The sequence below is a fragment of the Leuciscus leuciscus genome (genome assembly GCF_965113295.1).
Source record: "Leuciscus leuciscus genome assembly, chromosome: 5".
Lineage (NCBI taxonomy): Eukaryota > Metazoa > Chordata > Actinopteri > Cypriniformes > Leuciscidae > Leuciscus > Leuciscus leuciscus.
In genome coordinates, this window is record NC_138729.1 from 32585574 (window position 1) to 32598694 (window position 13121).

Below are 13121 nucleotides of genomic sequence, written 5' to 3' on the forward strand. Positions count from 1 at the left end.
ATTTCAAAATTATAAATATAAGTGAACAACAATGCAAATATATTGTATTTGGACATGTATTTGGAATATGTGCCACATATATTTTTGACACTTTAAAATATATTTCAATATATTTCTTTTGTGTATGGTTGGTGTGGGAGCGTTGTGTGATACATCATAGTACTCCAAACGTGTCATTCACTCATATTTTTGTATTTCAGAAAAGCGCCTTGTTGCTTGCTCATTATAGGGTATTATATTATAAATGCATGCATTATATTATAAATTAATTATATTATATTATATTATTTGAACTTTTATGGAACCTTTAAAAGTTCAAACTTGGATTCAAGACACTCTTGATACTCAGCACACTTGTGATGTGAATAAGGTTTAATGTAATCATACAGATGAGATATTAGTGTTGTACTATTGTATCTTGTTGAAAAAATCACACAAAGGCTAATTATTTGCTGAAATAAACAGGTTTATTAAGAAAGGTACTTTTACATTAAACATTCATATTATATGACTTCAGTAAATGCTCCTTTCAAGTGTTAAAGATTCATTCTTCTTTGGCCTGAGAAAGAAGGGAGAGTTAAACATTAGTCTTATTAACAAAAATGTTCTTCACTTTACATAATGAAGAGAATACAGATGTGCAAATGTCATACAGGATATGTAACATCAGCTAAATGCAATTATTATAGTTCCACTACTACTTCTAAGAGGTAGTTCATATATTTGGATAAACAAGTTGAATAAATAATGCAAAAAAACTCATCTACTTAGTCTAACCTTTCCAGAATCACGGCTCTTTACTCTGAGCTTGTTGACCTGAGACTCGGAAATGTCAGCACGCTCCTCAGCCTCCTCAAGCTCATGCTGCACCTTCCTCAACTTGGACAGGTGAGCATTGCCTTGCTCCTCCTAAAGGTTTTTTTTAAATATGGTTCATGTATCACGTTTCATCAAATTAGCTTTCCAATCTAAATAATTACAGTGTCAAAATGTTCTATTCGATTTTACATACCGCCTCTTCAGACTGCCTCTTGTAGACTTTGACCTTCAGCTGCAGTTTGTCAACCAAATCTTGGAGTCTGGCGATGTTCTTCTTGTCCTCATCAGTCTTCAAAAAATACACATTTACAAAATTAAGCATTGATCCTTTACTAAAAATAGGCATTGTCAGTACATACACTATTACACAGACTCTTTTGTCCGAACAACCTTGTGAGGAATATGGTCATACCTGATAAGTGAGCTCTTTCACTCTCCTCTCATATTTGCGGACACCTTTAACAGCATCAGCTCCACGTCTCTGCTCAGCTTCAACTTCAGCCTCAAGCTCACGGACCTAAAGAACATATTATTTTTATTCAAACAAATCATAATATAACATACTTCACCTTGCCCATATCATAACTATAATGAGGCTTACTCTGGACTCCAACTTCTGGAGTTGTTTCTTTCCTCCTTTCATGGCCAGATTCTCAGCCTCATCCAGACGGTGCTGCAGGTCCTTCACTGTGACCTCCAGATTCTTCTTCATCCTCTCAAGGTGAGAACTGGTGTCCTGCTCCTTCTTCAGCTCTTCTGCCATCATTGCAGCCTTTTGCATTAATACAGAAAGTCATTAGATCCACATTTTTTATGTAAAATTTATGTAAGCGTCTTATGAAACATTTGGCAGCTACTGTTTCTCACATCAGTGATGGCCTTCTTGGCCTTCTCCTCTGCATTTCTGGCTTCCTGTACAGTGTCATCAACTTCACTCTGGACATGAACAAGGTCAGCCTCAAGCTTCTTCTTGGTGTTCAGGAGACTTGTGTTCTACAAAATGGAAAGCAACAGTTTGAACATTTTGAATGATGCTCTCAATTTCCTTAATTTCAGGGAAACAATATGCCCTTACCTGAGAGTGCAGCAGCCCAACACGCTCACTGATATCCACCAGCTCTTGTTCAGCCACTTTGCGGCCTCTCTCTGTCTGCTCCAGAGCAGCTCTCAGCTCCTCAATCTCAGACTGCATCAGAGTGTTTCTGCGCTCCACCATGGCCACCTGCTCCTTCATGTCTTCCTGTCCTCTCTGGGCATCATCAAGGTGCAGTTGGGCATCCTGAACATAACAATAGCTTTAGAATGAGCTTTCGATGTGATTTCTGCTACGCTGAACTTACCATATGTTCGATTATTTAAAACAATATATGAATGCGTCCCAAAATCAAAAAGAAGAATTCCTATGCCTACCTTGAGTTGTCCCTGAACGTTTCTGAGCTGTTTCTGGGCCTCAGCAGCCTGGCGATTGGAGTGGCTCAGCTGAATCTCCATCTCATTAAGGTCTCCCTCCATCTTCTTCTTGATTCTCAGGGCATCATTCCTGCTCCTGACTTCAGAGTCCAGGGTGCCCTGCATGGATTCAATGACTCTCTGGCTGTTCCTCTTGATCTGCTCCATCTCCTCATCCTTCTCTGCAAGCTTCCTGTCAATCTCTCCCTTGATCTGGTTTAGCTCAAGCTGGACACGAAGAATCTTGGACTCCTCATGTTCCAGTGTACCCTATGAAAAATAAAACAACATTTAAATATAAGAATGAAAATACACACAGTGTGTTGATGAATACAACAACACAGTATGATGGTTCTAGCAAGAATTCCATATTAATCTCCAGATACTCACTTCAGCCTCTTCCAGAGCCGTCTGAATTTCTGACTTCTCAGTCTCCACTGTCTTCTTAGCCTTTTCCAGCTCATGGATGCTCTTACCAGTCTCACCTAACTGCTCTGTCAGATCTGAAATTTCCTCTATAGAGAGAAAAACATATAATATGTATCATAATGCACATGCATTAATCATATGTGCTTACTTTTTAATGTTCACTGAGAATTAGAACATTTAAAGGGATAGTTCACCCAAAAATGTAAATGTTATCATTAATTAATTACTCACCCTCATGTCATAACAAACCCGTAAGACTTTCGTTCATCTTTGGAACACAAATGAAGATCTTTTTGATGAAATTTGAAAGCTTTCTGTCCCTCCATAGACAGCTACATAATTTATTATTTGACACTTCAAAAAGGTTGTAAAGAGATCATAAAACTAATCCATATGAATTGAGCTCTCAGATTTCATCAAAAAGATCTTAATTTGTGTTCCGAAGATGAACAAAAGTCTCACGAGTTTGGAACGACATGAGGGTCAGTAATTAGTCAAATAATATTTATTTTGGGTGAACAATCCCTTTAAGTTTTTTTTTTCTAATTAACGGTTTCATTCTTACGCTGCAGATTCTTGTTCTCTCTCTTAAGGGTCTCCAGCTGATCCAGGCTCTCCTCATAGGAGTTCTTCATCTTGAACAGTTCAGTGCTGAGTGAACGAGCCTCTTTCTGGGCACCTTCCAGCTCGGCCTGACCTTCCTCATATTTCTGCTTCCATTCTGCCAGGACCTTTGGTGGAGATATTTTAGGATAGAGTTTGTTTAAAAAATGTTGAACAAAGCAATACTTTACAAAGAGAATATAATATGACTAAAACTGTTTACCTTGTCGAAGTTCTTCTGCTTCTTGTCAAGGTTGGCAGCCAAACCATTGGCTCTCTCCACATCGATCATGAGGTCCTCCACCTCACCCTGGAGTCTCTGTTTGGTCTTCTCCAGAGATGCACATTTGGAGTTTACGGCCTCAACTTGTTCCTCTGCCTCTTGCAGACGCTGAGCCAGCTTCTTCCTGTTAAGTAATACACATTATTTTTAATTCTAATCTATAAAATAGCTGTGAGAGTTAGGAATATTATACAGTAATATACATACTTGGACTCTTCAAGCTCCTCCGTGCGCTGGATGGCATCAGTTTCATATTTGGTTCTCCACTGAGCAACCTCACTGTTGGCCTTTGACATTCCCCGCTGCAGCTCAGCCTTTGCCTCCTGCTCTTCCTCAAACTGCTCACGGAGCAGGTCACAGTCATGACGGGCTGATTGCACAGCATGGGCCAGTGCATTCTTAGCCTAAGGGACAAAGTCGCATACTATTATTGTATTATTGTCTCTACTACAGTAAAGTAATTGACAAGTATGTGCATGAACTGATAATGCTGAATTACCTTAACCTCCTCTTCAATCAGCCTCTTAAGCTCCTCAATTTGCTGAGTGGAAGCTTGTTTGCCTCTGGTGAGCTGAGAAACCAGAGCCTCCTTCTCCTCCAGCTGACGGCCAAACTCACCTGTATAGATTTAGATTCACTGTGTCAGACTTTTCTATGTCTCTATCAGTTTATTTCAAAACAAATGGATGTAAGATTGTATCAGTGTTACAGTCAGAAATTTACAGCCGAACAATCTTAATACACTATTATTTTTGATTAAGTATTGTTGATAATTATTGTTAATTACTGACATTAATTACTTTTGATATAATATTAATTTGTTCATGAGTTACCATTTTCAGTTTGAAATCTTGCACTTTGAGTACTGAGATCATTTAACTGACGAACGTTCTCGTCATTCTTGGACTTAATTTCACTAAGTTGGTCCTCAAGTGTGCGGCACATCTTCTCAAGATTGCCCTGCAAATACAAAAGTCATTAGATATTTGAAACAACTTCAAGACTTGTTGCATGTGACCCGTGCTGGCAAAATGAGTCACAATGAGCACATTTTCAAAAATGAGTTATTGTTATTTACTTTTAATCTTATCAAAAAACCTTCATGTTTGATGATGAATGATTTGTTGGAATCAGACAAAAAAAGGACTGCGCAAGTCAATAGAGTCATCAAAGTATATTTTGAGAACAATCTAGTTAAAGTTTTCTGAAGGATCCAAAACAAAATCACCTAGTAACCATACCTTAAAATCCATGGTAATACCACCAAATTTGGCACACACCAAATCAAAACCAAATATTTATAGGAAAAATATATATTAAAAAATGTTCTATGATACCACAATTGTTTGATTAACATTAATGAGACAGCAGCCTGTATATTGAGACCTACTGTAGTGCACGTATCTAATATAATGTTACATAGCAGATGTTTTTCCCCAACAGTTAACCAAACGTTCACTTAAGGCATAACAGATAAGGTTTACGTGAATATTCGCCAAGACAGATATTTTTGAAATACTGCAATTCTGTGGACATGTGTATTTTGGGATTGCGTGCTGTCTGAAAGGCGTCTTTGTGCTTTGTGTTGATCTGTCAGTCAGTTACAAGTAAGATCATTTTGTTTACATCAGCATGAGTTTAAAAATCATATTTCATTGGTTCAGACTTAAGCTATCGAGAATTCGCTATGAATATTAAAACCTGTGCTGAGGGGAAGCACCAGTCGTTGAGAAGCGAGTAAAGAAAAAGTAATGGATTATTAGAACAAAGGAAAGATTTAGGAAGGTACACCTCTCAGAAAACGTAAAAATAAAGATCATTTTAGATGTTTAATTACTATTTGGAGCATTGGGATCGCTAAAAGATGACTTAATGAACCAATTTTTGTGAATGAAAATGAAATTCGACCAAAATGTACATTTGCCTGTAGCTCATAATTAGCACATGCGTATTCTGACTCATTTTGCCAGCATGGGTCACATATATTCTTTAGAATATTTCCCAACCTTTGCTTTGGCAACAGCTTCCATGTTGCTGGAAAGATCATCAATCTCCATTTTGAATTCGCTCTTCTCTTTCTCAAGCTTCTGCTTGACACGCTGCAGGTTGTCGATTTGCTCTCCCAGCTCGGCCACACTGTCTGCCTGCTTCTTGCGGAGGGCACCAGCAGTAGCTTCATGCTGGAGGGTGGACTCTTCAAGATCACGACGCAGCTTCTGGAATTCAGCTTCACGCTTCTTATTCATCTCAATCTGAGCAGAAGTGGCTCCTCCAGCCTCCTCAAGCCTCTCACTGATCTCCTCAAGTTCCCTGGAGAGATCAGCTCTCTGCTTCTCAACCTTGGCACGAGCAGCGCGCTCAGCCTCGATCTCTTCCTCCAGTTCCTCAATGCGGGCCTATGGTGGCAAGTAGTTCATTATATTTTTGGTTATCTGTATTTGATCATAATGATGTAATGTTTGAAAAATCTCAAAATACCTGAAGCTCCTTGATTTTCTTCTGGAGTTGAGCACCTAGAGATTGTTCATCTTCAATCTTGCTGAGCAGCTGACTTGTTTCAAAGTCTTTCCTGTTCAACAATAAGTACTTGTAAAAAAAACATAACACAACAATAAAAAAATTCAATGTTTTCAAAGATTTCCTGCTTTAATTACTTTTTTATTTTCTCATCAGATTGCTGCTTGTCATTCTCCAGGTCCATGACGGACTCTTGAGATAATTTCAGGTCTCCTTCAAGCTTTCTCTTGGTTCTCTCCAGGTCCATGCGGAGCTTCTTCTCTTGTTCAAGGGAACCCTCAAGCTACAGGACAATGATATATAAAATATGTTCACAGCAGAAAACAGTTGATTTGATGAATTAATATAATTAATTTACATAATCAACTCACATCATCAACTTGCTGCTCAAGCTTTGTCTTGGATTTGGTCAGGGTGTTGACTTTGTCCTCCTCGGCCTGAAGATCATCCAGTGTCTGCTGATGTGACTCTTGGAGGGCTTTCTTCTCCTTCGTAACCTTAGCAATGCTCTCATCCTGAGCTGCCATTTCCTCAGTCAAGTTCTTGACCTGTAGGATTTTTTGTTCCAAGTAAACTTAAATATTACAATTCAGATTCTATATCAATATATAAAATAGAGATTAAATCTAATCTTAAACCAACTCAATCTCCAACCTTATTCTCAGTGGCATGTTTCTCCTTCTCCACTTTAGCCAAGGTGAGCTCCAGGTCATCAATGTCTTTCTTCAGCTCAGAGCACTCATCCTCCAGTTTCCTCTTCTTGGCTGTCAGTTCAGCATTGATTTCTTCCTCATCCTCCAGTCTCTCAGTTGTCTCCTTGAGTTTAGCTTCAAGTTGGATTTTGCTTTTGATCAGACCCTCACACCTCTCCTCAGCATCTGAGAGACCCTCAGATTCCTGTTAGTAAAATAGATTGCTATTTCATTGGAAACAACCTTGCTCATTTTTAATGTAGCCAAAATTCAGTTAATTATAAAATATACTCACAGATGCTACTTGCAGCTGCAGATCATTTTTCTCTTGCAACAGTGCTACCATCTTCTCTTCAAGCTCCTTCTTTCTGGCTTCAGCCTTAACCAAAGCCTCTTTGCATTTTGTATAGTCCTCTTTCATGTTTGCCAGCTCCTTCTCAGTCTCTGCACTCTGAAGCAGAGGCTTAATCTTGTAATAAACCTTCATCCATGGCCAGTGTTTGACATTCATGAATGAACGGATGTTGTATTGGATGGTGTAAATCGACTCCCTGTGAATAATTCATCATTAAATGGCATAATCATTATTAGGTTTGCACAGTTATCATTGATGTCATATTTACTCATGACAATAATCACCTCCTCTCCGTCATTTTCACATACTCCCTCCTCATCACGTAGCCACGACAGAGAGCCTGAGTCATTGTGACCAGAGCAGCCAGTTTCTCATCACGCATCTCCTCAAGAACACCCAGAAGACCAGCTTTGAAGAACACCTGAATTTATGTAAAACAGTAAATCAAAATATATTGATTTAAACTGTATAAGCTAAATGACCATGATCACTGAATCTTTGAAATTTGAAAAGCTAAATAATGAACCTTTGTATGTCCAAATCTGTAGTCGTCATGATTAATGTCGATGGATCCCAGGAGTTTCTCACTGGCCTTCTTGTTATCCATAAACTGTCCCTCTGGGATAACACCGGCATTCAGCACCTTGTATCTGTGGAAAATTTATCAAAATACTTCATATCTTTTAATTAGGAGCCTCCTAGGAAATGTTGTTTTCATTTGGTCCCATTTACCTCTGCTTAAAGTCACCATATTGGATTCTGCTGGGGAAGCCCTTTGTGCAGATTCTGATACCCTCCAGAACACCGTTGCACCTCAGCTGGTGGATAACCAGGAAGTTCTCCATGAGACCTAAAACGAACAGTTTACACCATGAACTTGGTAAATTAACTTCATCATATATATTGAGAACCAAAATATCTGTACGTTTTTTTTTTTTATATACTTTACCTGGAGTCTTGGACTCATTGGGAATCAGGCAACGCACAAAGTGAGGGTGAGTGGCCCTCAAGTTGGTCATGAGTTTTCCCAAGTTCTCCTGTGGAGAATAGAAAAAGTTTGCCATGCTTTGTATTTCTTTATTTTCTTTTCTAAAATAAAGCAAAATTGCTGTGATGTCATCTCTATACATACCCTGAACTGGGAGGACACAGTCTGCATGGAGCCACCCTTCTTCTTGCCTCCCTTTTTAGTAGTATCTATTAAGATAAAAATACAAAGGAACATGTATAAATGCAAAAACAAGAAAGTTAGTTCAAAACTGAATCAAAGTTTTGTTAAATAGATTTTTTCTTTACCCTCAACAACAGGTGGGTAGAGAGTAGCCAGCAGTTTGACAGAAGACTTCTGGTACAGCAGCAGAACAGAATCATTCAGTGGATCCTTGTTCTTGTCTAGCCAGCCAGTGACATTGTAGTCCACAGTTCCAGCGTAGTGAACCAGGGAGAAGTGGGCTTCAGCCTTGCCTTTGGCAGGCTTTGGTTTCTCGAAAGCTTTGTTCTTGCCAAGATGCTGATCATATAGCTTGTTCTTGAAGGAAGCATCTGAAGCCTTGGGGAACATGCACTCCTCTTCAAGGATGGAGAAGATACCCATGGGCTGTTTATAAAAGAATGTTGTTTATTATCAAAATAGGAGATTTTGAGAATAGGATCAATGGAAATTAATAAATTCATAAACCATTGATAACCTTCTCAATGAGCTCAATGCAAGAAGCCAAGTCCATGCCGAAGTCAATGAACTCCCAAACAATGCCCTCCTTCTTGTACTCCTCTTGCTCCAGCACAAACATGGTGTGGTTGAAAAACTGTTGCAGTTTCTCATTGGTGAAGTTGATACACAGCTGCTCCATGCTGTTGTACTGGAGGACAAAAAAATGACAGAAACATTTACTACCTTCTGAAAATCATTAATTTTGACATAAAAAGAGATATAAGAATCATTCTTACATCAAATATCTCAAAACCAGCAATATCCAGCACGCCAATGTAGAAATTTCTTTGTTGTTTTGTGTCCAACATCTGGTTGATACGAATGACCATCCACAAGAACATCCTCTCATAGATAGATTTGGCCAAGGCGCTAACAGAGTTGTACACCTGTAAGTGGAATAGAGTAGATATTTTATTCTGCTTCTGCAATAATTAGCCAGAATTTTAGGTTAAACACATGGCATGCTGGAAATGCTACTATACCTGTTGCACGGTCTGGCCTTTGGTCACATACTCATTTCCGACCTTGACTCTGGGGTAGCACAAACCCTTCAGCATATCAGCAGAGTTCAAACCCAGAAGGTAGGCGATTTTGTCAGCCTCTGTTAAATACATTTTAAAATAAATTATCTTTGCTCTATAGAGTCTTTTGTGTAAAATTATAATAAATCAGGCTCTAGGTACTTTCCCTTTTATTTTTAGATTTATTGATATGCACGCAACTTCTAGTTTATATTTACACTAAACATTTTATACACAGTTTCTGTTATCAGCAAAGTCAGTGCAGTGGTTACTATTTTAAAGCCCAGGATAACACAAGTCTCACCCTCTGTGCCATCAGGCTCAGCCTGCTCCTCACGCTGCTTCTGCTTGAACTTCATGTTACCATGATGAAGCACCGCTCCAGTGAACTTGTAGATGCCCATTTTATCCTCACTTGTGAAACCAAGAATGTCAATAGCTTCCTGTAAATTACAGAGAATAATAAAAAATATGATTTGCCATATTTAAATAGAATATGTCAATATTTAAATAGCAATGACTCACATCAGTAGCATCCAGCTCAACTTTATCATCAATGCTGGCCACTGTGATCTGACCCTGACTGCACATGGGGAAGTCATAGGGGTTGGTGGTGATGAGCGACATTTCTGTAAAATACACAGCATTAATGAAAGAGCATCTTACAATATTATCTGAAACATTGAATGAATGAAATATGTGCACCTACCAACAATCTCAGGCTTATGGTTGGTCATCATTTGGAAGAAGATGTGGTAGCCTCTCTCATCTGGAAGCTGGAATGACACTCTAGACTTCTCCAGCAGATCTGTTGAGAGAACGTACTTGAGTCACAAGCATCTGAAGAGTGACAGACAAAGACAACTGTTCAGGATGGATCAATTAAATCATGTCCACCTACATGTCTCAATGTCAGCACTAGCCAGTTTTCCAGTGGTGCCAAAGTGAATTCTGATGAATTTACCCTGTTTAAATCATAATAGTATAATACATAAATAATAATGATTATAATCTCTTTATAGAAAACTCTGTAGAGTAAAATTGAACACAACTGACCATCTGTACTGTAAATAAACAGTGGTTAACTTACAAAACGAGAGGAGTTGTCATTTCTCACAGTCTTGGCATTACCATAAGACTCAAGCAGAGGGTTGGCAGCAATGATCTGGTCCTCAAGAGAGCCCTGTAATGTTTGAAGGGTTTTCATTTATTTTCAATTGTTTTTCTATTTCATGACTAAACACAATTTATTGGCATTTCACAAATTCGCATATCGTATAGTTAGTGAGATGAGTGTAAATCATCATCTTTTAAAATAATATATATGACATATTTTTGTATCTCATACCTTTATTTTACTGGCCTCTTTCTTGACACCTGACACTGCAACTGTGGCAAAGTACTGGATGACACGTTTCGTGTTCACAGTCTTTCCAGCACCAGATTCTCCACTGGTTTATAAGAGATCAGAAGACAGAAGTTTGAAAGACATGTAGACTTTTCAAAGTATATTCAATCTTTGTTCAGTCTTAAATTCTGTTTTTTAAATATCTCCATAAATTTTCCATCTATGTTATACTTTTCATTTTTGTCATGGTCTGAAATTAAATTAAAATACTTACGTAATTAGGACAGACTGGTTTTCTCTATCTGTTGATTGAAATTTGTTAAAAAAAAATCCGGTTAATATTTATTATATTAACAACATCTACTTCATCTTAATTAATTCTGTAGAATTTAATTCCATAATGTCTTACCACACTGCATGAACTGATATGCGTTGTCAGAGACAGAGAAGATGTGGGGTGGAGCCTCCATACGCTTTTTGCCTCTGTAGGCAGACACCACTTCCGCATCATACACTGGGAGCCACTTGTAGGGGTTCACAGTTGCGCAGAAGAGTCCAGAGTAGGTCTGAAATGAGCAGAGACGTGGTCAGATTGCAACAACACAGAAAAAATGAACTTAAATGTTTTATATGTCAATTCAGAATTTACGTAGATCATCCATGCAGCATAACGCTCTTTGAGGTTATACAGCACAGAGGCTTCATTGAGATGGGTCATCATGGCCATGTCCTCAATCTTGTCATACTTGGGAGGATTCATTGGGTAGACATCTTCTTCCTTAGCAACTCTCTCCTATAAATTTGATAAATTAGATATTAGATATAAAAGAAAACAATGTAATAAGTAATTTAATGAGTATCTACATGAAATGGAAATTCTAATTTACCTCCTTAGTGTCAAGCAAAACAACTGTGACTTTGCCACCGTCTTTGCTCTTGATTGTTCCCTTGAGGTACAACTCTTTGACATCAGCCACATAGCAGGCAGCCTTGGCATCAAACGGTTTGGCCTGAGCCTCCATTCTCTCCCTCTCAGGCTTACGAAGGTAAATGGCAGCTTTGCCATAAGCGGCCATCTCCGCGTCTGTACTCATGGTGGCGGCTTACTAAAGAGAGACTTATCCATTACAAATTTTGTATTCAACAAAGGCAAGACACATAAAATATAAAACACATGAATTGTGTTGGGAAAGAGGCATATTCCTAAGTGTAGGCTTACACATGAATACAGACACATAAAACAATACTAGATAAACATTTAGATAGAAAGCAAGAAGCAGGTAAGGGGCCCATTAATGGCAAAAATGTCGATTGAATATGTCTTTCTGGTGATGAAATGCTGGTGTCAGGGGATGGCACATACAGTACAATATGAATTGTGGCATATATGAAGTTTCAGGACAATACAGAGATTTTCACTGCCGACTATGAGTCTCACTTGTGGTCTCTCTGCCTGAGTGCATCCTCCTGCTACAAGTATGTATGAAACAGACAAATATTTAGAAATTTCTGTCACAGATTTGGTTTCATCATATGAACTTTTCTAATGATTTATATTTATGCAAATCTCATGATGGATTATTATAGCAACACTGCATCCCAAGTTTGAATTTAATCAGAACATCAGTTCTGTAGTTTGAACCAATTTCATGTTTTGCTCTATTATAGCATCATCAATTGACCCCTTCCCGCTTCTTTTTCTGTTTCCTCAGACTGAGTCTGCATAGAAATGTGTCAAATGTCCTCTGCATTTGGGCCAAATTTGTATAACTTTCCCACAAGAGATTCTATGGGCTCTCATAGACTCAAAAGTGGAAGAAGAAAAACAGAATAAAATACAACACAATAAAAGCGAATACAATAGGTGGTATATTTGGCACAAAAATAAAGGGTCAATGGGACCCCTTCCTTAAATTCATCTTACTAATACATTTTAAACACATTTCTTTGTAAATAAATTACAGGTTTTTAAAAACAGCATGCTTCACCAGTTTTCATCTATAATACAGACTATAACAACTGTTTTCCTCTACCCTAATCCACACACTGAATCATAAACTCACTTGCCTTTTGTCCTTGAGACCAGATGAAATGTTTACTACCCTTGGATTAAAAAAATAAAATAAAAATCAATTTATTAAAATGTATTAATATAAATAAAAACACAATTACTTTGAGTACAGACGCATAAGTGATGATGTTAAATTCCTTTCAGTCACAGTCAGCACAGGCTCTTACCACTTGATGGAACTTCTCTTCTCTTCTCTGCATCTCTTCTGGTCTACCCTCTTGGCTTTTATAGAAGTTGATCATGCACACTAAGCAGAATCTGTACATGGGCAGCCTTATATATTTTGATATATGAGGCGCTTTCTTGACCCATTTTTTTTTATC

At 38.1% G+C, this 13121-nt stretch overlaps 1 protein-coding gene across 1 annotated transcript; it reads right to left on the minus strand.

The window, feature by feature from the left end:
• Nucleotides 1-442: 442 nt before the first annotated feature.
• LOC309499361 (myosin heavy chain, fast skeletal muscle-like) lies at nt 443-12830 on the minus strand. Its single transcript, XM_082170586.1, has 40 exons — nt 12791-12830; nt 11615-11833; nt 11377-11520; nt 11137-11293; nt 11002-11029; nt 10728-10830; nt 10470-10562; nt 10281-10344; nt 10089-10187; nt 9905-10008; nt 9684-9822; nt 9341-9459; nt 9095-9244; nt 8836-9006; nt 8444-8744; nt 8280-8344; nt 8097-8184; nt 7880-7997; nt 7674-7797; nt 7432-7568; nt 7088-7343; nt 6755-6997; nt 6472-6648; nt 6238-6383; nt 6062-6152; nt 5590-5979; nt 4417-4543; nt 4083-4201; nt 3791-3987; nt 3524-3707; nt 3263-3428; nt 2659-2783; nt 2230-2538; nt 1895-2098; nt 1687-1812; nt 1421-1591; nt 1232-1336; nt 1013-1108; nt 778-909; nt 443-559 (listed from the first exon to the last, which is right to left on the minus strand). Exons 2-40 carry the CDS (start codon nt 11819-11821, stop codon nt 545-547), a joined length of 5790 nt encoding a protein of 1929 aa, XP_082026712.1. The 5' UTR covers nt 11822-11833; nt 12791-12830; the 3' UTR covers nt 443-544.
• Nucleotides 12831-13121: the final 291 nt, after the last annotated feature.